Source organism: Ambystoma mexicanum, chromosome 1q (genome assembly GCF_040938575.1).
Source record: "Ambystoma mexicanum isolate Mex_15411 chromosome 1q, UKY_AmexF1_1, whole genome shotgun sequence".
In the NCBI taxonomy this organism is placed as follows: Eukaryota; Metazoa; Chordata; class Amphibia; order Caudata; family Ambystomatidae; genus Ambystoma; species Ambystoma mexicanum.
This window is the reverse complement of record NC_090922.1, coordinates 431,282,294-431,310,157: the sequence shown is the minus strand read 5'-3', so window position 1 is coordinate 431,310,157 and position 27,864 is coordinate 431,282,294. Positions and strand designations below refer to the sequence as shown.

At 49.0% G+C, this 27,864-nt stretch overlaps 1 protein-coding gene and 1 long non-coding RNA gene across 2 annotated transcripts in view; one reads left to right on the top strand and one right to left on the bottom strand.

Moving 5' to 3' along the window:
* The window catches only part of LOC138528310 (uncharacterized), a 62,818-nt gene extending 52,346 nt beyond the window's left edge, over nucleotides 1–10,472 (bottom strand). Inside the window, exon 1 of the long non-coding RNA XR_011284117.1 lies at nucleotides 10,288–10,472. This is a non-coding gene — a long non-coding RNA (uncharacterized lncRNA). The remainder of the gene's footprint in view (nucleotides 1–10,287) is intronic.
* Nucleotides 1–27,864, top strand: part of LOC138528305 (5-hydroxytryptamine receptor 3E-like) — a 482,037-nt gene that overhangs the window by 123,290 nt on the left and 330,883 nt on the right. Inside the window, exon 2 of the mRNA XM_069639783.1 lies at nucleotides 12,430–12,584. Coding sequence (XP_069495884.1) covers nucleotides 12,430–12,584 — 155 coding nt within the window. The remainder of the gene's footprint in view (nucleotides 1–12,429; nucleotides 12,585–27,864) is intronic.

Genomic DNA, 27,864 nt, shown 5'->3' with positions numbered 1-27,864 from the left:
ACATTCACTGTCTCTAGAGCTCTGGTTCTCTCTAGGCTGCACTACTGCCTCTTTCTTAATCTGCCTGCTTCTACTCTGCGCCCTCTGCAACTCATCCAGAACAGGACTGCAAGGCTTGTCTTTGGCCTCAAGCCCAGGGATCGTATCTCTCCAGGACTGAAATCTCTGCAATGGCTCCCAGTGGCTGCGAGGATTAAGTTGAAAACCCTCTGCATTGTCCACAAGGCATTCTGAGGCTTGGGGCCTCAATACCTTCAACTCTCTCTTCCTAAATATCTTCCTTGTCGAGCTCTTCGCTCACCCGCCTCGAACTCCCTCAGGGTCAGTCGCTTCTCCAAGCAACGAGTTTGTGGTAAATCTCTTTCTTCGGCTGGGGCCTCCCTCTGGAACAGCCTCCCTGAAACTTGAGGAGAATGAGCTCCAGTTCCGGAAGGACCTCAAGACCTTCCTCTTTGATTCCTTTCTCCCCCTTTCCCCTGCTGAACTCCTGACTGAAACTGCATTGGTCACCTGGCTACCCTCTGATCTCGGGCCCAGGTACCCTCCGCCGCCAGTTGCACACCTGCACTGCCTCCCAGGCAACAGCTGCACTTGGGTGGCTGTTTCTGTATCCCTACAGTCCCCTAAAAGCTCTTGACACTTGATGTCTGCACTTACCCCTGCACTTGCCACAAGCTGGCTGCACTTTTACCTTTTTTTTAAATTTAATTTATTTTTTACTGTTGATCCTATGTATTGCACAGCCACCTCCTCCCCCGCACTTTTCCCTTTCCCACCTCCCCTGCACTTGCGCGATCTCAATGTCACCTGGCTTAGTAAGACCATTGTCTTTGTTTTCCCTTTGTTTCCCCTCCCTTGCCTCATCGCGCCTTGAAACACTTGTGTATAGGCGCGTTATAAATCCCATATTATATCATAGGTGTATTGGACGGAATACATGTGGAGCTGGTGGCCAGGCATGCTGTGGAGGCAGTCTACAGGAACAGAAAACTATCACTCACTGAACATGCAGATGGTGTGTGATGCCCGCCACCTTATCACCCACTGCTGTGCCAGATTTCCTGGTTCAACCCATGACTCCACGGTGCTGCCCAACTCCACGCTGCCTGGGTACATGGCACGTCACAGTGGACTGTGTAACTGGATGCTGGGTTAATGTAACTACAAGGGCATGTGCACTGTTGAATTATGGGCATGTATGACACCGATCAGCAGTGGCTGTGCGCAGTGTATGCATTCCTTTATTTGTTGTTCAAATATTCTGCGCTCATGCAATTAGCAAAACACCCTGAAAGCGCACAGAGGGCAGACAGGATGGGTAAAGGGGAAGGTAGACCATGAATTAGAGCAAGGATCAATAATTGCTACAATAGTGCAACAAGTAATGATAAAAAAGGTAAGGGGAGGCAAACCTACTATTGCTAGTGAGTGCATTGAACGTGCAAGTGTAGAGGGGGAAATCAAGGTGCAACACAGTAATAGCATGCGTGAGTGCAAGGGCTTGACAGGTGTGTCTCAATTGAAGAAAACGATCCAGTGCATGCGTAACAACATCCATTGCGTACCCCAATACGAAAATCACTACATGTACCAGAACTCACCCAACCAAAGTGACAAAAAAGAAGCACAAACACAGTCAAGAAAACCCACACCACCTGATGCAAAGACAGAGAATAGATATGCTCCCACCCACATACCACCATTGGCCTGCACGCCAATTACCCAGGTCCCCTGCCTGTTAGAAGTGCACAATCACATATGCTTTGGATTGGAATTTTAAATGATTCACAGTACATATCTATGATTTAGTGCCACGGACATAATAGTATTATTGCATTGTAACACAATTATAACACATACATCAGTTCCCTTTGTGTGAGTTGTACTGAAAGGGTCAGAGGTCATGTTGGCTGCTGCAAAATGGGCCAATCCATGGTCTCCTGTCATGTGAGCCTAGGATGGAAATAGAGTTCAGCTTGGAGTCCTAGAACAACGATAGTGAGAGCCTGCACTCCCATATATTCCCACAGACAAGGATACTTTGCAAGGCCAATTTCTAAAACAATCTTCATGGCAGAAGCCATGGTTGATGAGAGATGCTGGGCTAATTGGGTGGGGAGGTAATGTCCAGTCCACCTCCTGGCACCTGGGTTTGAGTTTACGTGCTGATGAGTGAATCGAATGTTACAGACAGGGCACGAGCGTGCCAACCAATTGTAGAGGGCCATATAGTGAAGGGCCTTATAGTTTGAAGACCAATGATAAACTGTGTACTTTACAAGTTTTAAGAGGTAGGCATAAGTTTTCCACCTGACAGTGGGCAGCAAATCCCAATCCTAGTCCCTATGCAATGTATACTTACTTGTTCCCCTTAAGCCTATCACAGCCTTTGATAGGTTTCCTATTATTTCCCATGCAGTATGACATCACGTCTGACGTATTCTTTGCATATAAGGATGTTATTTTGAGAAAATCGTCAAGAGCCTGAGCGAACGTCCGTTGATGTCCGTTGTAACCTCCCTGTTTTGGATAATTGTTAATAAAACAGTACCTTTGCCATCTTCCCGAGCTGGTTCCATTATTTGGACTCAGAATTATTCTGCAACCCCATCCATTGCATGCACGTTACTAAAGAGCCATATGCTCACGTGGTAGCGGTGCGGATGGTTGAAAAAGATCCAAACTAGTTTGTCTCCAGTGTTTCGGATGATCCGGCATCGTCCGCCATTAGCCGGAAGATCACAGGGTTTCCTGTGGGGAGCGGCGGATAGAATTAAATTTGCAATAGGTGTGTTTGGGCCATGATATCTTGCACCCCCACTATCAAAAGGTATCCGGGCGTCCAGGGAGGGGTTAGATTGTGCATCTACATTGATTGGGAACAGATTAAACATAAAACAGGATGACCACTTGTGTCAGTGTGAGTTTACCCCAGGGAGGTAGGGGATGCAAATTACCATAGGTGTGTTCAGGCCATGATATATTGCACCCCCCACAATCAAAAGGTATGGGGGTGTCCCGGGAGGGGGTAGATGGTGCCTCTACATTGGTTGGGACCACATTAAACATAAAACAGTATGACCACTTGCGTCAGTGTGAGTTAACCCCAGCGAGGTAGGGGATGCGAATTACCATAGGTGCATTCAGGCCATGATATCTTGCACCCCCCACAATCAAAAGGTATGGGGGTGTTCCGGGAGGGGCAAGGGGACGCCTCTACATTGGTTAGGACCAGAGTAAACATAAAACAGGATGACCACTTGCGCTAGTGTGAAATACTCCAAGAGAAATAGGGGATGCGAATTACCATAGGTGTGTTCAGGCCATGATATTGTGCACCCCCCACAATCAAAAGGTATGGGGGTGTTCCGGGAGGGGGTAGATGGTGCCTCTACATTGGTTGGGACCAGATTAAACATAAAACAGGATGACCACGTGCGCTAGTGTGAGTTAACCCCAGGGAGGTAGGGGATGCGAATTACCATAGGTGCATTCAGGCCATGACATCTTGCACCCCCCACAGTGAAAAGGTATGGGGGTGTTCCGGGAGGGGTTAGATGGTGCATCTACATTGGTTAGGACCAGAGTAAACACAAAACAGGACGGCCACTTGTGTCAGTGTAAATTAACCACAGGAAGGCAGGGGATGCGAATTACCATAGGTGTGCTCAGACCATGATATCTTACACCCCCACAATCAAAAGACATGTGGATGTCCAGTGATGGGTTAGATGGTGTATCTACATTGGTTGGGACCAGATTAAACATACAGCAGGATGACCACGTGCGCTACTGTGAGTTAACCCCAGGGAGGTAGGGAATGCGAATTACCATAGTTGTGTTCAGGCCATGATATCTTGCACCCCCCCACAATCAAAAGGCATGGGGGTCTCCAGGGAGGGGTTGGATGGTGCATCTACATTGATTGGGACCAGAGTAAACATAAAACAGGATGACCATTTGCACTAGTGTGAATAGCCCCAAGAGAAATAGGGGATGCAAATTACCACAGGTGCATTCAGGCCATGATATCTTGCACCCCCCACAATCAAAAGGTATGGGGGTGTTCCGGGAGGGGGTAGATGGTGCCTCTACATTGGTTGGGACCAGATTAAACAAAAAACAGGATGACCACTTGCGTCAGTGTGAGTTAACCCCACGGAGGTAGGGGATGCAAACTACCATAGGTGCATTCAGGCCATGATATCTTGCACCCCCTACAATCGAAAGGTATGGGGGTGTTCCGGGAGGGGTTAGAGGATGCCTCTACATTGGTTAGGACCAGAGTAAACATAAACCAGGATGACCACTTGCGCTACTGTCAATAGCCCCAAGAGAAATAGGGGATGCAAATTACCATAGGTGCATTCAGGCCATGATATCTTGCACCCCCCACAATCAAAAGGCATAGGGGTCTCCAGGGAGGGGCTAGGAGACGCCTCTATATTGGTTAGGACCAGATTAATCATACAGCAGGATGACCACTTGCACTAGTGTGACTAGCCCCAAGAGAAATAGGGGGTGCAAATTACCATAGGTGCATTCAGGCCATGATATCTTGCACCCCCCACAATCAAAAGGCATGGGGTCTCCAGGGAGGGGTTAGATGGTGCATCTACATTGATTGGGACCAGATTAAACATAAAACAGGATGACCAAATGCGCTAGTGTGAGTTTACCCCAGGGAGGTAGGGGATGCAAACTACCATAGGTGTGTTCAGGCCATGACATCTTGCACCCCCACAATCAAAAGGTATGTGGGTGTCCAGGGAGGGGCTAGGTGATGCCTCTACATTGATTGGGACCAGATTAAACATACAGCAGGATGACCACGTGCGCTACTGTGATTTAACCCCAGGGAGGTAGGGAATGCGAATTACCATAGTTGTGTTCAGGCCATGATATCTTGCACCCCCCACAATCAAAAGGCATGGGGGTCTCCAGGGAGGGGTTAGATGGTGCATCTACATTGATTGGGACCAGATTAAACATAAAACAGGATGACCAAATGCGCTAGTGTGAGTTTACCCCAGGGAGGTAGGGGATGCGAATTACCATAGTTGTGTTCAGGCCATGATATCTTGCACTCCCCACAATCAAAAGGCATGGGGGTCTCCAGGGAGGGGTTGGCTGGTGCATCTACATTGATTGGGACCAGAGTAAACATAAAACAGGATGACCATTTGCACTAGTGTGAATAGCCCCAAGAGAAATAGGGGATGCAAATTACCACAAGTGCATTCAGGCCATGATATCTTGCACCCCGCACAATCAAAAGGCATGGGGGTCTCCAGGGAGGGGTTAGACTGTGCATCTACATTGATTGGAACCAGATTAAACATAAAACAGGATGACCACGTGCGCTAGTGTGAGTTAACCCCAGGGAGGTAGGGGATGCAAATTACCATAGGTGCATTCAGGCCATGATATCTTGCACCCCCCACAATCAAAAGGCATAGGGGTCTCCAGGGAGGGGCTAGGAGACGCCTCTATGTTGGTTAGGACCAGATTAATCATACAGCAGGATGACCACGTGCGCTAGTGTGAGTTAACCCCAGGGAGGTAGGGGATGCGAATTACCATAGGTGTGTTCAGGCCATGATATCTTGCACCCCCCACAATCAAAAGGCCTGGGGATCTCCAGGAAGGGGTTAGATGGTGCATCTACATTGATTGGGACCAGAGTAAACATAAAACAGGATGACCACTTGCACTAGTGTGAATAGCCCCAAGAGAAATAGGGGGTGCAAATTACCATAGGTGCATTCAGGCCATGATATCTTGCACCGCCCACAATCAAAAGGCATGGGGGTCTCCAGGGAGGGGTTAGATGGTGCATCTACATTGATTGGGACCAGATTAAACATAAAACAGGATGACCACATGCGCTAGTGTGAGTTTACCCCAGGGAGGTGGGGGATGCGAACTACCATAGGTGTGTTCAGGCCATGACATCTTGCACCCCCCACAATCAAAAGGTATGGGGGTGTCCAGGGAGGGGCTAGGTGATGCCTCTACATTGATTGGGACCAGATTAAACATACAGCCAGATGACCCCGTGCGCTAGTGTGAGTTAACCCCAGGGAGGTAGGGGAAGCGAACTACCATAGGTGCATTCAGGCCATGACATCTTGCACCCCCCACAATCAAAAGGTATGGGGGTGTCCAGGGAGGGGTTAGATGGTGCATCTACATTGATTGGGACCAGATTAAACATAAAACAGGATGACCACTTGCACTAGTGTGAATAGCCCCAAGAGAAATAGGGGGTGCAAATTACCATAGGTGCATTCAGGCCATGATACCTTGCACCCCCCACAATCAAAAGGCATGGGGGTCTCCAGGGAGGGGTTAGATGGTGCATCTACATTGATTGGGACCAGATTAAACATAAAACAGGATGACCAAATGCGCTAGTGTGAGTTTACCCCAGGGAGGTAGGGGATGCGAACTACCATAGGTGTGTTCAGGCCATGACATCTTGCACCCCCACAATCAAAAGGTATGGGGGTGTCCAGGGAGGGGCTAGGTGATGCCTCTACATTGATTGGGACCAGATTAAACATACAGCAGGATGACCACGTGCGCTACTGTGATTTAACCCCAGGGAGGTAGGGAATGCGAATTACCATAGTTGTGTTCAGGCCATGATATCTTGCACCCCCCACAATCAAACGGCATGGGGGTCTCCAGGGAGGGGTTGGCTGGTGCATCTACATTGATTGGGACCAGAGTAAACATAAAACAGGATGACCATTTGCACTAGTGTGAATAGCCCCAAGAGAAATAGGGGATGCAAATTACCACAGGTGCATTCAGGCCATGATATCTTGCACCCCGCACAATCAAAAGGCATGGGGGTCTCCAGGGAGGGGTTAGACTGTGCATCTACATTGATTGGAACCACATTAAACATAAAACAGGATGACCACGTGCGCTAGTGTGAGTTAACCCCAGGGAGGTAGGGGATGCAAATTACAATAGGTGCATTCAGGCCATGATATCTTGCACCCCCACAATCAAAAGGCATAGGGGTCTCCAGGGAGGGGCTAGGAGACGCCTCTATGTTGGTTAGGACCAGATTAATCATACAGCAGGATGACCACATGCGCTAGTGTGAATAGCCCCAAGAGAAATAGGGGATGCAAATTACCATAGGTGCATTCAGGCCATGATATCTTGCACCCCCCACAATCAAAAGGTATGGGGGTGTTCCGGGAGGGGCTAAGCGGATGCCTCTATATTGGTTAGGACCAGAGTAAACATAAAACAGGATGACCACTTGCGCTAGCGTGAATTACCCCAAGAGAAATAGGGGATGCAAATTACCATAGGTGCATTCAGGCCATGATAGCTTGCACCCCCCACAATCAAAAGGTATGGGGGTGTTCCGGGAGGGGGTAGATGGTGCCTCTACATTTGTTGGGACCAGATTAGACATAAAACAGGATCACCACTTGCGCTAGTGTGAATAGCCTCAAGAGAAATAGGGGATGCAAATTACCATAGGTGCATTCAGGCCATGATATCTTGCACCCCCCACAATCAAAAGGGATGGTGGTCTCCAGGGAGGGGTTAGATCGTGCATCTACATTGGTTGGGACCAGATTAAACATAAAACAGGATGACCACTTGCGTCAGTGTGAGTTAACCCCAGGGAGGTAGGGGATGCAAACTACCATAGGTGCATTCAGGCCATGATATCTTGCACCCCCCACAATCGAAAGGTATGGGGGTGTTCCGGGAGGGGTTAGGGGACACCTCTACATTGGTTAGGACCAGAGTAAACATAAACCAGGATGACCACTTGCGCTAGTGTCAATAGCCCCAAGAGAAATAGGGGATGCAAATTACCATAGGTGCATTCAGGCCATGACATCTTGCACCCCCCACAATCAAAAGGCATAGGGGTCTCCAGGGAGGGGCTAGGGGACGCCTCTATATTGGTTAGGACCAGATTAAACATACAGCAGGATGACCACGTGCGCTAGTGTGAGTTAACCCCAGGGAGGTAGGGGATGCGAACTACCATAGGTGTATACAGGCCATGATATCTTGCACCCCCCACAATCGAAAGGTATGGGGGTGTTCCGGGAGGGGGTAGATGGTGCCTCTACATTGGTTGGGACCAGATTAAACATACAGCAGGATGACCACTTGCGTCAGTGTGAGTTAACCCCATGGAGGTAGGGGATGCGAATTACCATAGGTGTGTTCAGGCCATGACATCTTGCACCCCCCACAATCAAAAGGTATGGGGGTGTCCAAGGCGAGGTTAGATGGTGCCTCTACTTCGTTTGGGACCAGATTAAACATAAAACAGGATGACCGCTTTTGTTAGTGTGAGCTAACCCCAGGGAGGCAGGGGATGCAAAATGACCATAAGTGCATTCAGGCCATGATATCTTGCACCCCCACAATCAAAGGGTATGGAGGTATCCAGGGAAGGGTTAGGTGGTGCCTCTACATGATTTGGGACCAGAGTAAACATAAAACAGGATGTGTGTTACAGGTTTTGTGAATTACCATAGTTGCGTTCAGGCCATGATATCATGCACCGCAACAATGAAAAGGTATGGGGGTGTCAAGGGAGGAGGTAGGTGGTGCCGATAAATTGGTAGGGACCAGATTAAACGTTAAACAGGATGACGACTTGTGTCATTGTGAGTTAACCCCAGGGAGACAGGGGATGCGAATTACCATAATACATGCAGGGGGGCTGATGGTGTCTCTCCCAGCATATATATGAGGTGAAAATGGGGTTGAAATAAAGAAGTCAACATTTTGGGGGTCATAGTAATTGGGGCACAGTAATCAGATAGATCCGTCTTGGAAGCAGACACAGAATTGATAGTTGTAGCTGTAAGGGGAAGGGGATCTTTTGGTTGGAAATGCCCCATTGTAGTGTGTGATGGCTGAATGCATGAATGCCGAAGAACAGCGCTGCTGAGGACAAAAGGAAAGGAATTACACAGACTCTCACTAGTCTGCATTTCATCCCCATACAAACAGCCCAAACTTTAGGTAGGGGGCTTGAGCCTCATTAACCCAGTGGCGTTGTATCCATGACATAGCGCAGCCCATACCAGTCACTTGCAGCAGTGTGTGATAATGTGCACAGTTTACCAAGCCGCGGGTGAACAGGGAGCTTAACACCAATTATGTAAAATACTGTTGACTTCCCTTCCCAATAACACATGCTGAAGGGAGACCCTACCGTGCACCCCCCTGCATTATGACAGACCTCCCCTCCCCCTTTATCCTTAAGAGAGACTCCTGCAGTGATTCCTCGTGCTTTGATGTTGGAATCAAATATAGAAAGGTTAATGATGCCATAAAAAATGTTTAAGCGCCCCATCTACTGTAACAGTACAAACTTTCTTATTATTATACCATTTAAAATAATAACATGTGCGCCCTATCTGCTGTCACAGTACAACCTTTCTTATTTTGGCTGTAGTGTGATGTTGGAATAAAATATAGAAAGGTTAATTATGCCATAAAACATGTTTAAGTGCCCCATCTACTGTAACAGTACAACCTTTCTTATGATACCATTTAAAATAATAACATGTGCGCAAATGTACAACTGAGTGAATGCTAGGCTCCCAGACTTTGCACAGTATTAAAAAAAAAAACACCATGGGAAGCCGTATATTATACCATACTGTATGATATTCGGCTTCCCATGACAGAGTGAAGGCCCTGAAACAACGCCCACCTGGTAGCTCTGGCCAATCCCTCAATAGAGATGTTGGAGGGCGGGCTGTAGGCGGGCTATGACATTAGCTTTTCATTTCGGGCTGCATGTATGGCTGTAGCCATCAAGTGGGCGTGACTCCGAAGATTGCCGAACACTGCCTCCCACAATCTATCATGGCCTGCAGGATAGCATACAACACCGGCTGGTGTGTATTGTCCCGTACTTTCTACGAGTCTGTTGGCCTTTTCAAAGTGTGTTGCTGTCAAGTCCTTCAGCGCAGTTGCGCAGGCCGCAACTCTGGTTCGATATCCACTTCTATGACACAGCGATCCTCCTGCCCCCCTTTCACCATCACCTCCTTCAGCCCCCTCTGCAATGGCGACATAAGAACCCCTCCAAAGTCAAATGCAGAGCCCTGAAGTGGAGTGTTTGAAAAGGTCACGGGGGCACTGACAACTGACTTGTTGGGAGAGTGCGTGGGATTGTTTGAGTTGTTATTTAGGGGCTTTAGTACCAGCACACACAGTAATCTGCTTCTTGATGTTAAGGAGGAGGGTGCGGTCCTACGCCTGTCTTCCTCTTACCTCTTAGCTCAGTCAGCTCTTCTGTTCCAACCGGGGCCTCATTCTCTTTTTCCTGTGGGAAACCTCCATCTGGACGAAGTCAGGTACTTCTCAAGCGGCGCTCCTCGGGCTCCTCCGCTGCCGCCCATCCTGTCATAACTGCAGGACTGCACCACTCAGCAACCGCTCCGCGGTCAAACTGGGTTTTTATCACTTGCACCTCCCAGTCAGCCAGCAGGATAGGCAGAGTAGAGAGACTCTGCACAGGAACAGCGAGGTAAGGAGTGACTGCAGGACTGCACCACTCAGCAACCACACCGCACAAATTACAATACTCCTAATACTAACATAAAACAATAGAGTGAACAATTAAAGAAATAAGTGCAGATCCAGAAAGGGTCTGACATCCTGCAGTTAGTCACATGGGGCTGGGCTGTCTCTTCCTGGGGGGAGGGGAAGGAAGCCTGGATCTTGCCCCCATTACAGAGATAAGGAGACTGGGCAAAACAATGTAAGATGTCCCCACTGTCACAAACTGATAAGTCTGGTCAACAGGATCTTAGGGATGGACTAAGCAGCAAAATTGGAGCACTGGAAAATTCGAACCCATTGAAATTAATGCAGTTCATACAACAGAATGAGGCTTGATAGCAGATAACGGCTGTCGATTGGAATCAACCACATTTAAAAGCATTTTACATGCACAATTTCTCAATAATTTATGTTCTAAGGGTTTAACTGCACATGGTACAGGCTTTATAAGTTACCCAGTGCAAATGGGTGACTGCCCAAAAATCCTCTTGCAGAGTCTGAGGGCCCACAGACCACTAGCCTAAAGACCAGGTAGCAGACTTAGTGCCAGCCCCTGTTTTGGGGGCGTCACACCTTGAGAGTATGTTTTGCTCCGACAGCCCCATACATCACCTGTGGGAGAATTTGCTCTGGTTTATTGCCACCAGGGCTTTCTCACTTAATGAGATCACATTGTATGTAATTCTGCACACAATAAAACATATACTGTATCATTATGAGGGACAGAGCAGATGTAATGACAATCCATGGAGAAAAGGTACAGTGGTGTTGATTCCTTTAATTTTGTTTGTTTTTTAGTTTTGGCCCTTTTGGTGGTGCTAAAGCACCATTTATAAGCCACAACTATTGTATTGAAGTACAGCTTGGAGGGAGATGGGATGTAAGGAGGGACATAAAAGCTTTTAGGTGTTGTTTAGTTATTTTCCCATCCATTGACTGCCCATGGCCATGCTAATCGCTATGGCCATTCACACCCACTTTCTGCCCCTTCCCGCCCAAAACAAATTCTCCTAGGATCTCTTTGAGCTAGGTGTATCAAGCAGTAACATCAAACGGTGTGCTTGAAGTGCCTGCCAGTGTTATTTCAAAGCAGTTTTCTGAGAGTTCATGGCTTAGTTGGAGCGTAACTGTAAATGCACTGCTGGTGCAATAAAAATGACGTAACCAATTGTGCTTTCAGCCAATTTGTTAATAAGCAGTATGTGTGCTTTTCACTATAGTTATTTTAAGAAAAAGCATTGCAAATCCAACAGTTTTGGCCAATGTATATTTTATTAGATGGGCATTTGCCAGGCACTGCTATTATATTGCGAGGTAAACACACCAGTTTGCAGCTGCTTCCATTGATGGCCAGTTAGTACCATTACAACAGTGCCCTCATAAAATTCAAAACCTTTGGCATTGTGCATGCTTGTTGTGATTGTGGCTACTTGGCACAGTATAGCATGGTGTGCAGATATGCAAAGCATGCTAATACCCCAAAAGGTACCCTGGTGCTAAAATCAACCTCGACCGATAGTGGAAACGAGGAACCTAGATTTACAGTCGAAAAAATGATCTACGTTTAAAGCGAAAAACCACCAGCTTCCATCTAGGATGACCTGAGCACTTGAGCGGGGGTGTAATAAGGGCCTCTTCCCTGTACAAATACTGACCCTATTAGTCATGGGCATGAAGGACTGGACAGTGTGACTTACATGGCACACTTGATTAGTTGCCTATGGAGGACACTGTGTATAACCTATAACTATGACAACAAATAAAAGTATTGTGTTCACGCATCAATTATTGATTTTAAGAATTGACTTTATATGATAATTTGACATGACGTGTCTTATTTTGTCATTGCAGCTGTGACATACTCTGAAGATTGTGGATTCTATGATGTGATAACAAATTTGACCATTCTGACAGATCCGTTGTTCAATAATGTACGTCCTGTGAAAGACGCAAAACAGACAACTGTTGTCAAGCTGGATTTCACTCTGTACGCTATTCTAGATCTGGTAAGAGCACGTCCTTCGAAATGCCATGAGTTGGAAGTCAATGGGCCTCTGTGTTCATGTTTGTGTTGGTGAACCCCCCCAAATGCGTTTCTTGGGAGGTCATCATTTTGATTCTGGAAATGCCGCAGGCTGTTGTCCCAAGCATGTGAAGTGAAGCAGATGTACCCTGAATGGATGTCACACGTTACTGTTTCCTGTTCAAAGTGAGCGGGAGCGATTAGGAGCAGCGCTCCTCTGCTTTTATTAATTAGGTTTCACTACTTATTTTCGTACACTTCGACCATACTGATGCTTTGATCATTTCAAGGGAACGACTGTCAATCACAAACTTTTGGCAAAAGTCGAATGAATCCAGGTACCATAAAAACTCATGCAATTCTGATTATTCGAAAATGTCACTCACTCTATCATTTTCAATAAAATTAAATGATATTTTATTTCTATTGCGCTCATACACAAGTGTTTCAGAGCACGACCAGGCAAAGGGAGGGGAACAGGGGAGAAAAAAACAACGATCTTACTAGGCCCAGTAACATTGAGAACGTGCAAGTGCATGGAAGGGGGGAGAAGTGGAAAGTGAGGAACAGAGTAGAGACAGAATAAATAATAATAATAAAATCAGTAAATAAAGGTGATAAACAACGGTAGTGCAGCCAGCAAGTGGCAAGTGCTAGGTTAAGCAGATAGGATATATCTTATAAGTGCAGAACAAAAGTAGGTGGGGTACTGTATGGGTACAGATACAGACCCCAGTGCAAGGGGTGGCCCGGACGCACTGCAGGAGGGTGGCAGGGTGAGCAGGTACCTGGGCCCGAAGGACAGAGGGTGGACAGGTACACGGTGCCGAGAGAGAAAATAGATTTCACATTGCTAAACGTGAAAGTGATTTACAAACCATGACTAATTGTACCTTAAGATTACTGGGGCAATGGTCCTTTGCTTTTTTCAGCAGCAGGTCCCATGAAGAACTTTCTGGTACTCTGCATGCTGATATTGTAAACACTTTGACAAGTGTTATGCCCAAGATCAGACACTCCTTTTGGTCTTTTGGTTTCTCTTGCTGAAACAATAAGGGGGAGGCTAATATATGCGCCAAAAAGCCTTTGCTTTTAATTATATGTGCCACTTATCTCATCTGAAGATCGCACTTGCTCCCCATTCCCATGTAACCCTGCGATTAATGAATTGACTCATTTATTTATATATTCCCTTTAACCCTTGCAACCCGCTCAATGCCACCCGTGGGCTCATGTGGAGGGATTAAGTGGGCAGATTTGCTGCTGGGTTTGAATAATTAGAAATATCCAAGTGGACTCTAGTTGTATATGTGTAGATGCATACAGTGCGACTTCTTTAGTAGAGTTTTTCTGCCCATGTGTTTGTTTTATAGTGACAATTTAGGAACAAGGTACTTGTATAGTCTGCTACTCGCCCTTTGCAATGGCCGAATTATCAATGACAGAATGCATCCCTGATTCCAATGGTTCTAGTAGTAAGACTTCCAAGAGGACAACACAAACGCCTTCGCTGATATATGTCGAAGGAGTGGGGTGATTCATGTAGTGGCTTTAGAAATTGAATTCTAAATTCTTATCACACGCTCACATGTTTTCTGGAATGAATGAGCAGTCCCCTCAAGGTCATATAACCAAAAAAGTGATGGATGGAAGGTTTTGAACGAATCTGAACCACTGGCACTGCTCTGGCAACCTTCCACATCACCGTTTTTTTAGCCTGTCCTTGTCTGCGCCATTTCAAACGGGGTCCAGCCATATGCAAATCTGTCAGGTACTGCCACCAACGGGAGCAGCCGAGCACAAACTGCTAGGTCAGGTCCTCTCTGCACAGAAACACAAGTGTAGAGGAGGAGCCACGTACCCCCACCGCAACCATCTTTCCCACATTGCCTATATGTTGGGAACCAGAATGTGAGACACGTGCAGTCCCAGTGAAAATACCAAGACCAAGGAGAATCTTGGAGGCGAGGTTCGCATTAAGAATAAAACATACCTGCATACAAGACAGTATGATGGCCACTTAAATGAAATCCTGGAAGAAGCAGAATCAATGAGTGAAAGAGCAGATTGGTGACGACAGACATGAAGCTGAACTGACATACATGGAAGAGATGCAGAGACAAGAGAATGAAAACATTCTGTGAGGCATCAAGACAATGGGCCTCATTACAAGTACTCCGGTCCGGAATGAACACTGCCGGTAAAACCAAACCGTCACCGTTTCCATGTCCGCGCAATCATGACCTGCGGCCCCGGTAATAGCACCACCCTAAACCGCCACCGCGGAAATAGGGTTCCCCTTAAGTCCGTCTGCACGGAAAACCCTCCGTTACCGGCAACACTAAACACCGTGAGCATCACAACTAGCGCGGACACGGAAATACCGGGAAAAAAATGGCGGAAATACCGTGATCACGGTGGCGGAACCGCCGCCACCGCGAACATGGCGTTATACACTGCCTGCTGAACTGAATCAGGGCACAGGTGCACCAAATCAGCCCAGCTGGACCTAGCAGGGCACTGGGAGCCTACAAAAGGGCCACACCCAGCCCAACACAACACAGAACCATGCAGGCAGCAGGTCTAGTAGCACTGGGACTGGGCCTACTCAACCAACAGGCAGTACTGCACATGGTGGCAGTAATGGCGCAGAGGAGGAGGCGTAGGCGGAGGAGGCGCAGGCGGCAACCAGCCAACCCTGCAGCTATGGCAAACCCCATTGCCCAGCCAGCCCGACCCCGCCGCCAGCCACCAATACCACGCATCAGGGCCTCACCCTGGAACCTCACCCCAGGACAGATCCACACCCTATACCGGCTGGACCGTGCAACAATCCTGCACATCACCGCCATGATTGAGGACAACATCAGCAGCCTAATTGACACCCCCACCGCCATCCCCCCCCCTCTTGAAGGTTGTCTCAGTTCTGCATTTCCTTGGCACTGGCACCTATCAACACACGGTTGGTGAGCTGCACGGCATATCACAACCGTGTTTCTCAAAAATCCTGGTTCAGGTACTGGATGCCCTGTTGCGCCATGTGTCGGAACACATAGCCCTACCCCGCACCCTCCCCAAGGTCATTGCCACCAAGTTGGCCTTCCATGCCATAGCAGGCATGCCAAATTGCATAGGCGCAGTTGACTGCACCCACGTCGAGCTGACAGTACCACATGCAATTGAGGCGGTGTTCCGCAATAGGAAACAGTATCACTCTTTGAATGTCCAGATGGTTTGTGATGCCATGCAACTGATTACACACTGCTGTGCACGTTTCCCAGGCTCATCACATGACTCAATGGTACTGCGGAATTCCACGTTGCCACGGTACATGGAACGCTATGCCGGACAAAGCACGTGGCTATTGGGTGAGTACAGCTGACGATGCTACAACCCTGTCGGAGTGGTGTGTGTGTGTCCAGGCCAATGAGCATTGTGAGTGTGCCGCTGTGACCGCACATGCATCACCCCCCTTCCATCTACCAAATACACAGCGGATGGCAAACATCATGAAGGAAGACATGACAGGGCACCACAATGTGCCCGTGCACACGCTGCCACAGCCAATCCCGTCACTGTCCCATTAACCCTGTGCCACTGCAGACACCCACCCTCAATTGAAACACTGCCCCAAAAAGCACGGGAGGCGTGTAAATGAGACGACGTGTATTTACTACTTCCGTACAGTGGAGTCACTCTGCCATGTGTGGACAGCACTGCACCATGACATGCACACAATCAAATTTCACCCGCAGGGCACAGTAAACATGCAAGTTAATGTGTAGGCCCATATGCAGTCAGCGACATACCTCGTGATGGCCGAAACATACCTCCAGACACTGCATGGTACATATGCATGAATGAATGATGATACAAGAATGCACAGCAGCAGATGAGGACATGATGCCACAAACACTGACATGTTCCCCCATCTACATCCCATGTAGGTGATGCGGGATATGCACTCACGCCATGGATGATGACACCTGTACGGAGACCAAGGAACAGGCATGAAGAGGCATACAATAGGGCACATATCCGCACACGTGGAATGATTGAGAGGACATTTGGACTGCTGAAGGCCCGTTTCCGCTGTCTTAGCAGATCTGGCGGATCACTGCTGTACAGCCCAGTGAAGACGGGCAAAATCACGCTCGTATGTGCCATGCTGCACAATATATGCCTGCGCAGGAACATCCCAATGCCACCAGACGCAGATGAGGGGGATGGGGATGGGGATGGGGATGGAGATGGGGATGGGATGGCACCGCCTCCCCCTGGGGGTCCACATGATGGCCAGAGAGCACGGGATGCCCTGATTGGCATTTACTTTTGAGTCACAGCACATTCACAGAAATGCACAAACATGGTGACGACAATGAATTAATAGTTGCACTGCAAAATAAATGATCAATGTCCACACATGTATGTCTTGATTTGAAATGGTGATGTATTGATGTGATAACAACAGGGAAGAAGGTGCATTGGTTAGAGAAGCTGTACACCCGGGGCCACCCACCACCCAAACGTGCCCACCCCCACCCAGAGCCCATTGTCCAAACCCCCAAAACTACCTACCCCACCACCCAAACGTGCCCACCCCCACCCAGAGCCCATTGTCCAAACCCCCAAAACTACCTACCCCACCACCCAAACGTGCCCACCCCCGCCCAGAGCCCATTGTCCAAACCCCCAAAACTACCTACCCCACCACCCAAACGTGCCCACCCCTCTCACACCCTTGTAGTCCACATGTGTCCTGCACTGCCCCACACACATGCCATCACTTCGGCGTGCGCTTCTGTGCCTGTGCAACCTTGCCCAAAGGACCTGTTAGCCTACTCGAGCGCCTCCTTGGACTGGCAGTAGTGGAGCTGGATGGGGTGGTAGTGTTTGATGGCCCAGAATCTGGGATTGAGGGCATCCGTGCCAGATTTGCCTGTTGGCCAACCAACATGGCCTCTACAAGCCTGGAGGTGTGGTCGTTGCCCTCCCGCACATGGCGTGCAAGGGTCACTATGGTGCTCGCAAAGCGTCCAATGGACCTCGACAGGCGACGCACTGAGGCGCTGTAGCTCTCCCTCTGCAGCCTGGATTCCTCTAGCTGCCTCTCCACCAGCTGGGTGAGGGTAGCCTGCTGGTCCTCCATCCGCTGCATGCGGGCATTCAGTTCGGCCATGGATGGGGTGGGCGACCTCATGGGACTCCCCAGTGAAGTGGGGCTGAACCCCAGCTCATGGAAGGAGCCCAGGTCTTCCAATGTGGGCATCTCCCCCTGTGGCCCCGTTTCCGAGTGCTCTTGCGGGGCACTGTTATCACTGCAGGCCGCCCCCTCTGCAGTGCTGCTGCCTTCGGTGTTGTGTTGGGTGTCCATGATAGGTTCCCGTGGCACCTGTCTAGACTCGGCCAGTGTGGAGACGGTGGGGATGTCAGTGGTGGTGGTGTGCCGCACATCTGTAGTGGCTGGTAATGTGGCCAGAGGTGCAGAACTGCCGGCAGCATCCTCCTGTGTGGTGGCGGTGGCTAGTGTACTTGCCGATGCAGATTGGCTGGCCTGCTGTGCAGTATCACTGTCACTTGAAACGGCTGTGGGGACACAAAGGGCATGAATAAGTGTTGTTGTGGTGGCAGATGGGTGCATCACATGCGTCATTAAGATTGTACATTGAATAGTGTTAGTCACATGCATCTGATTGCTGGTGTCTGCATTCAGTGATATTGGTTGCCATACGGATCATGATGGGTCCTTTGGCCCACACATGCACTGCCTGGGGGGGGGGGGTTGTTCATGGGTCCTTTGGCCCACACATGCACTGCCTGGGGGGGGTTGTTAATGGGTCCTTTGGCCCACACATGCACTGCCTGGGGGGGGGGGGGGTTGTTCATGGGTCCTTTGGCCCACACATGCACTGCCTGGGGGGGGGGTTGTTCATGGGTCCTTTGGCCCACACATGCACTGCCTGGGGGGGGGTGTTAATGGGTCCTTTGGCCCAGTACTCACAACTGCATATTTACATGTGGCATTCATGTTTGGGCACTTACCGGCATCTGCAGCTGGGCTCACTCCTGCCTCAGCCTGCCCGATCCCATGGATTCCCTCTAGGTGGAAGACGCTGCTGCAACGCTCCTCCCATGCTTGCAGCCTCAGTGGGGAAGGGGGTCCTCCGCCTGTCCCACTGCTGCGTTGGCGGTGCGTGGAAATGAGGTTGCGTACCCTCAGCCTCAGGTCGTCCCAACGCTTGTGGCAGTCCTTCACGCTCATCACTGCCACGCCCACGGCGGTGCACTTGCGTGCAGCTTCGGCCCACACCTCCTTCCTCCGCTGCTGTGTGGCACGCCGTTGGTCGGCGCTGAACAGCATCTCAGCATTGTCCACAATGTGCTCCACCAAGACGGTTAGCTCCGCCTCGCTGAAGCGCTGTTTGCGCTGCCTCTGAGCAGGAATCCTGGCAGACATGCTGGTGGTCCCTTTTGGCTTCTCAGAGTTAGGATTGTGCTTGTGCTGGCTCTGGATGGCAATGGATTGTGCTTTTATATGATGGCCGCCTCTCTGTTTCCTGTTTTGGCGATCATGGTATTTCCGGTTCCGTGTCCGTGGTGGCAGAGGCGGAAACAGGTTTAGTGCCACTTGTGGCTCCGTTATTTCCATTTCCGTGGGGTTTTCCGTGACGGCGGTAACAACGTTTCCGAGTCCGTGTGGTGCGCGCGACCGACAGCGTGTAATCGGACGGTTTTTCCGCAACCTTGCGGACACGGAAACGTTTTTACCGCCGTCACGGATTTTGCACGGTCCCGGACTGGCAGGTTGTAATGAGGCCCAATATCAAAAGATAAGTGACATCTTGGGCTCAAAATGCAGAAATCTATGCTACAGAAACCATGAAGATATGAAGTCATTTTATATGTGTAAATACGCAAACGAAGTGCAAGCAGACAAAGTATTCGCAAGGCTGGCTACGTAGTGAATACATTGCGGGCAAGCAGCAAAGTATGGATGTTTTCCATGACTTTTTATAGCATAGCTAGACTTAAAGAGGGAAGGCCTCTTTTCCAGTGTGTCGCAGCTGAAAAAGCAATTGAATTACAGAAGCAGATCTCAGAAAGGCGAGTTTGGGTGGATACCAAGAAGCCGAGGCCTTATCAGACGTGGATGAGCAGAACGTAGTTACAAATCGTATGAAAGAACAAAAGTCCTTTTGAGAGGGCATGGACAAAACAAGGAAGACATCAGAGGTCTATAAAAAAATAGTATTTTAAATGCACTAGAGCTCGATTTTGTGGTCTTCAGTCACGTAAATGGATGAAGTTGGACGAACACGACGGTCACATCTACGCATGAGGGCAGAGCGTGCCTTCACTCCCCAGTATTCTCCAGAGCAAGGAACATTTCCATGGCCAAGTTCAAAGCCTTAATTGACAGCAGACCACTGATGTGATGATGGACGATATACTAAATTGGTGGGAAGCTATGGTTATGACTAGCCCACCAGCACCTGGAAGTCCAGCCTGCATGCTGCTAACGCGGGTGGAAAAGTACTGACAAATGCAATAGTGCCAACCAATTGTAGGGGGCCACATGATTAAGAACCCTATAGTAATAGATCCAATGGGACGTTGTGTATTTAGTGATATTCGTAGTGACTTGTTTTAGGGTGGGTCTTAGTTGCCCACCTGACCTTAGAGATCCAATCACATCCCTGTATCCCATAGAAAGTATATGTAGATGTTCCCCTTAAGCCTATCACATGTGCCACTAGGTTTTAGTAGCTTGCCACATTGGATGACGTTAGTAAATACGTAGGTTCACGTCATTCATGATGTGTTTTTGCCATATAATGTTTGTTTTTTCTAAAGTAAATTGAGAGATTGCTGTGCAACGTTGGATGATGTCTGTTGTAACTCCCTGTTTTAGATAATTGATATTAAAACAGTTAACCTTTTTGCCAACTACCTGAGTCGGTTTGATCATTGATGTTGAGTAACTTCTGCATCCCAATTCATCTCACTGTATTGCTACCTTGTCTTAAAGGGCTGAAGCAACTCCTTCAGTTCATGTGGCAGCAGAGTGATGATGGTTGAAAGTCCATTGAGATAGTAAGCTTTGCGTTTCCGGCAATATTGAGCGTCCTCTACCATTTAAGTGAAAGGACGTGATGCTCCCTGTAGATAAAGGTATTAGTCTAAAGACATAAGTCTCGCAAGCGCAGCTTAGACGGGTCCCTTGTTTTCAGGCAGAAACCCCTCCCGACTTCTACAAGAAGCTGAACGAACGAAAGGTTGAAGAGGCCGATACCGAGGCATCGATCCCGAAAGGCGGAAGCCGAAAAGCGAATGGTGAGTAAAACTGAGTGAAGTGGCAAAGTTGTGCATGGGCAGAGTGTGTAAGGAAAAGTGATAAGGGGAAACAAGTAACATAGGGAGGTTTAGGGTAAAAATCAACTTGAGACGATGAGCGTCGAGTTATTAAGAAATTGACTTGAGGAGAGGAGCCAAGCAATTGAGTAAATTGTGAGGAGAGGAGCCACGATAGAGTAAGGCCAGTGTCCTGCATTTCAAAGAACGTAACAGAAGAAACTGCATCTAAAGCTCATTTATGGGAGACATAGACTACAGATATGTTCAAAGATAATCCAAAGAGAGAGGTTTAAATCCCAATTAGGATATTTAAATAGGGGCAGGTTAAGTCTCGAGGATCGCAGACTTAGATATATGTGGCCGGTCGAGTATGTCAGTTTGTCTCTTAGTTTTATGTGACTATAGAGCTTAATATGTGGAAAAAAAATAGAGAAATAAAGACACGAGAAAAAAGGAAAACGTGAGGTCTGAGAATTAATTATTTATTTGATGGCATTGGGCCTTATTACGAGTTTGGCAGTAAGAAATAGCCATTACCGGCATGCCGCTGCTACCGTGTCCGTGTTGCACTGCTGCCGGAATCAACGGTTGATTCCGAGTCTGCGTGCATGCGCATTCTGGCATGCTGGTAACGGCAGTACAGGCATGCCGGTAAGGCCTTTAAACCCCCCGATAGCGGCTTCATCAAATCCGCAGACAGCGCCACCGGCATTGCAGGACCCGCTAAGAACGGCACCATTGATTCCGGTACTGCTAATACCGACACCGCTAACAACTGCACCAGAAATAACGTCATTGCGCCAGAAAAGCAAATGCGCCAGCAGCCATCTTTAAAAACACAATCCATTGCAATCCTCTGCATACAGGACCTGGATTCCAGAACTGTGTAACCTGTCAGCAAGAACATAACCAAGGCCACATGAAAAGGCACACCTTGGCTGCGTAAGCCCCGTTTTTTCAACAAGGAGCTAAATATGCTTGCCGACAGCCTTGTGGAGCATGCAGATGTCATTTTTTGCCAAGACCTGCGCCGTGCTGCGCATTTAAGGCAGAAAACTATCTGGGAGGAGGTGGCCCAGAAGGTCTCTGCAGTGGGGGAGAACCCCATGCAGTGTCAAAGACTGCCGAAAAAGGTGGAACAATCTGCGGCTGCGTGTACGCAACATCTTGTCCGCCAACGGCAGCCAGGCCCAGGGAACAGGTGGTGGTTCCACATCACCCATCAAGCTGGCACGGTGGGAGGAAATCTGTAGCTCTGTGATTGACATGGAATCCATAGAGGGAATCGGGCATTCAGAGATGGGTGTTCCATCATCGGGCGATGACGGTGAGTGACCCTTAGTGTAATACAAAAGTCACCACACACACCTAATACCCTAAGTACGAAGTTAGAGTCCAAATGACAAGTAGATGAGAGCAAATACATGGCCCATCACCTCCCACCTAAAGTCAGCCCTAACACAAATCCTGCATCCCGGCCACGCAAACACACAACAAACCACACTGACGCTCCGGATCAGACAGCGATGCAGATCACACCGCAACCTCCAGTAAACACCTGCACGCATGGGCAGATGGGACGATGACGCCACCAGGCCATCAACCTCAAGGGCCAGGACAAGGAAAACCACTGCTCCCAAGCCACAGCCAACAGGGCAAAACAGGGCAAACAGGCCGTAGAGCAAGAGGAGCAGCTAGCCACGACACAGAGTCAGGAGCCCCAGGCCGGACACGTTAGTGCCTTCAAGGCACGCATGCCAAAAGACACACCGGCCCCACAGGTCACACCCAAGAAAAGTCTGGCCCCCCAGCAGACACCTCATGTGCAGGAGGATGCATTACTAGTGGCCAGTGATGTCGAGGGGCTGCAGTCAAAGGCCACAAGTGACATAGGTGAGGTGGCACAATCCACACAGCATAGCGCACAGGAGGACGAGGAGTAGGAAAATGCAGACACAGCAGGCCATTGCATATCCGAAGACATGCAACTCACATCGCCCATGCAGGACACCCCACAGTGCTCTATAGGACATGGCTCTGTTGGACGCAATACTGCGGAGGAGATGACCGAGGTTGAGTTCAGCCCTGCAGGAAGTAACTCGCCACCTCCCGTGCAACCACCATCTGCAACATCCATACAGGACCTTGAGGGGTGGCTGAGCCGCATGGAGGGGTGCCAGCAGGCCATGCATGACATGGTGAAACAATACCTTGCCGAAGGGGAAGCCACACGCCAGGCCAATCAGGAAAACACCCAGACAGTTACCCGTGCTGTATACCGTGTGGCCAGGCGGGTGTGTCAGGGCATGGCAGCCATGACGCAGGCTGTCAACCAGTTGGCTGCCACCAAGGCCCAATCTCATCCTGCCCCAGCCGACCCACAACCCCCACCATCGTCAAGCACAACCCCGGCAAGCTCAACACAGACAAGCCCTGTGCGCAGGTCCATGTGCAGTATGTGTCGGCCTGTGGAACAACCCCTTCCACCAAAAAGGGGGCGTCAGTTGCCTGAGACACCTGGACATGTCAGGAGGTGGTCCAGTAGAATTCGAATTGGGTGCAGGGGGGCATGGGTGTGTAGGGGTGTTGGGCAATGGGGTTTGGGGTGGGGGCGTGGGTGTGTGGGGGTGTTGGGCCATGGGGAGCAGGGGATGAGGGCGTGGGTGTGTGGGGGTGTTGGGCCATGCGGGCCGGGAGGGGTAGTTTGGAGTATGTCGAGGGTAGAGGTCAACGTTGATTCCTGTACATAGTTGTCATTAATACACCTGGTGTGCTTATGAAAAACACATGACTGGACATTGCTTCTTGAGTGTGTGTCAATATATTTTTCATCAGTGCCCAGTCTCCCCGTTCCCAGCGCCTTGTGTAACCCAGTCCATCAAAAATATTGTGCCATCAAAGATTGGTACACAGCACGTCCTTCACGCACATTTTGACGTGGCCGATGTGCAGCATCTTCTCCATCATCCTCCTCATCATCTGATGGAATTTGGTCCATGTCAGGGGGAAGGGGTACGTTGCGCCGGATGCAGATGTTGTGCAGCATGGCTTCAGGGGATACCCAGCATCACCTGCATGGGAGCAAAAGAAATTTTGATTGTGAGTATTTTTGGCATTCCTTGTGTGCACGGGCTGTACATTGTTCATGGTCAAATGCAAGCGTTTTTACTGCTAGCTATTGCCATTTCATTAGAGTAAAAATCAGGTTGGTGTACTTGGTGTTGATCCATGGTGGGGTAGCATGGGTAATGTTCACAACTTAGGGGCCTTGACATCCGATACAGCACTCACACAGATGAGGTCAGAAGGTCCATGATGTAGTCACATGTGATGGGTGTGTGGCAGAGGAAGGATCAGACTGCATGTGCAGCACTGTATGATGCATTTGCCTGATGTCCAACATGATACATGTAGGTTTTCCCACCATGCTCATGTCCGTCAACAACTTTACCCATGTGACCATGGCACAATAGAATTGCATGGTGGTCTGTGGTGCTCCTGTCGGGCAGGGGCAGTGACAGGGGATTCCCTGAGTGGCTTTTGATTTTCGCAGTCATGGCTGCATGGCCTGTGATGTGTTTTGCTGCGGTCATGTGAATTCTGCTTTGTGATGGCAGAATGGTGCACTGTGGTACCTGTGGCTCCGGTCTGATGATGTACCATGTGCTTGTGCAGGAGTGGGCGCTGTGTTGTTTGCTACCATTTACACATTACTGTACAGCCATGGTACGTCTTCATCCATTGTCAGTCTCATGCATTCTGTTGAGATCATTTGGGTCACAGTGTTTGGTACCCAGGACGGTGTCCAAACCCCCAACGGCACCCCCCATGGCCCAGACAGCAGACAGGTTGCATATGCCTGTGGTCCCCCCCCAACAACACCCCCCATGGCCCAGACAGCAGACAGGTTGCATATGCCTGTGGTTCCCCCCAACAACATCCCCCATGGCCCTTTGGTCCGACTTACCCAGGAGTCAGGCACGCTGTGCAGCGTGTCTTTCCATGTAGCGGGGAAGCATCAAGTTCCGCAGCACCATTGCATCATGTGTGGATCCAGGGTATCTAGCACAGCAATGCGTAATTATCTTGTTTGCATCACACACCATCTGGACATTGAGGGAGTGGTATAGCTTCTGGTTGCCGTACACCACCTCCACGACATGTCGGACTACCAGCTCCACATGGGTGCAGTCGAGGACACCAATGACGTTTGGCATGCCTGCCAATGCATAGAATGCAATTTTGGTAGCATTCTCCTTCTCTGCTATTCGTGGTAGGGATATGCGGGCCCTTGCCTGCTTCAGGAGTATATTCAGCACCTGGTTCAGCACACGGGAAACACATGGTTGTGAGATGCCATGCACCTGCCCCACTGTGTGCTGGTAGGTCCCTGTGGCCAGGAAGTGGAGCACAGACACTACATTCAGCAGCGGAGGATGGTGGTGTGGAAGTTGATCAGGCTGACCAGGTCATCATGAATTAGGTCCACTATGGTGGTGATGGTGTCCCTGTCCAGGCAGTACAGGGTGTGGATCGGTGCAGGGGTTAAGTCAAATGTATTGGCCCTTATTTGAGGGATTGGTGGCTGCCTGCGTGGTGCCACTGCCTGCACTGGTGGTATGTGCTGGCCCGGTCTCACCCTCCTTCTCCTCCTGCACCTCCTCTGCATTCCCTGGTTTACTGCCTGCTCAAGGAGTAGCAATGCAGGCATGTCCTCCAGCTCCAGTATGGCGACTGCTAGTGGTATCATTTTGGACTTGGAAGGGGTGTGGTGTGTGGGTGTGCTCCTTTTGTGCTGGGCCAAACTCCATTGCCTCCACCTGTGCTGATGGTGTGCATCTGTGGCAGGTCTGGACACAGCATATTAACGACTGCCCCGCGAAGCTGGTGTTAGCGGCATCATGGTGACCCTTCTTACCGGCATCTGGATGCCGGTAAGTGCATGTCTGTGCACCTCATAATGTGCCCTACATTGCGGGATCCCGGTGTTACTGGCACGGCTGACGTGTGTCCGTGCACATTCCGGTAGAGTGGTGCCTGGTCACAGCGGGTCCCTGACAATGCCGGTAATACCGTCATTGCGAGTTGTAATACGCCGTTCCCGTAAATGATGCCGTTATTACCGTACCAGCATCATTTTGCCGGGCTGCCAAACTTATAATGAGGCACATTGAATTGATAGTGTTTTTTAATGAATAAAGTAGTTTAAAGTGAAAATGTGATATAAAGGGTTTGGAGCCTGCAACGATTGGTGCACACTCATATTGTATTATTTTTCTTGAACTGTAAAATTAAAAAAAACAGTGCAAAGTGTAAATGTGAGTATTGACAATCAAGTGTGACGAGTCAAAATGGAGGATATTACTCCACTTACACATCTCTGTAAACAGTTGCCAAAACACGCACCTAAGCTTAAGCAGTACAGAACGGAATGGGTTAAGGGCACCGCAGATAAGATGTTTGTGCTGTGGCCACAAGGGGGATCGCTATCAAAGACAGTTTTGCAGCACATGACGACATATTTACCCGCAGCATACACAGGACAAAAATTTAGGAAAAGGGTTAGCGAGCTTAGAGCTCTGGAAGATGTACCAGGAGGAAAGGGAAGAGCCGCCTTTTGAAGACTGGATACTTAATATATGCAAATAGGGGGGTGAAGAGCCTTCTGCTCCCCCTGCCGCTCCTGAAATAGACAGCAATAGTAAAAAAGAGGATGGTTTGTACCCATTAAGATAGCTTAAGGCAGCGACAGGGTAGAGTAATCCGGCATATGAGTCGACTGCGCAAAGCAGCAATGAAACTGCAGAGAAAGTTCCTGGGAAAGATGTAATCTCTAAAGTCCCGAGGGACAAGGAGAGACGCGATAAAAAAGAAGCGATCGAGTGAACACATCCTTAGATATAGGACGAGAAATAAAGAGATGGAAAGGAGAAAGAGCTAAGACTGATGAGTTAGCGCTTATACAGAACAAATGAATGGGTGGCAGATTTTGCTCAAAATCAATGGTAAGAGCATCGAGGACGTAAGGCAAAAGGAAGATTGCGACAAAAAGGACAAAAAGGATAGAGAAAGAGAAGAACGATTGAAAGAAGATGGGGCGAAAAGAAAGGATAGACAAAGACAGGAACAGTTGTATCAAGATGAACAACGGAGAAAGCAGGACAGAACAGAGGAGCAAAGAAAATATGACAATAGACAGAGGGCAGTTGAAGAACGAGAGAGACTAGAAAGAAAAAGAGAGGAAGAGGAGGAACAGAAATGAAGGGATACAAGAATACAGAGACAAAGAGACGAGGAAATACAAAGGGCAAGTGAAAGGAGGGATAGGAAAAGAAAAGAAGACAGGGTGAGAGAAGAAGCAAGGAAACGAAGAGAGCTTGATGATGACATAGAACGAAAGAGAAGCCAGAGAGCACGCGATCTTGAACGTATGGAAAAATAATAAATGGATCCTAATCCAGTAGTGGCATGGGAGGATATAGAGCAATTCTTCCCAGGAGAAGAGCCCATAGAAGGTCTGTCTGGAGTAAATCTATAGGATGAGTTTGACTCTAGAAGCATTGGGGAAGCAATCTATAACGTCGATCATGATATGAGGACCAGAAAAGAACTGTCAGGGAAGGGCAAGGATGATCGTCTTGAGAGTACACAGCTCTATGATAGAGAGGGAGGTTCATGAAGTTTTCAGCCTAAGGAGCTGTCTTCGGATAGACTAACTCTGAATAGAGATGAAGAAGAGAGAAGTCACACAAGTTGAGGACAGAATATGTCAGACGAGGACAGAGAAACCTTCCAAGGGGAAGAGGGGGATAATGTGTGTAGTGCAGAGGGATGCTCTCTAAGAAATCGAGAAGTAAGCTGGTCTGATTTAGAGATGCCCAAATCCTGGACGTCGACATCTCTGACGC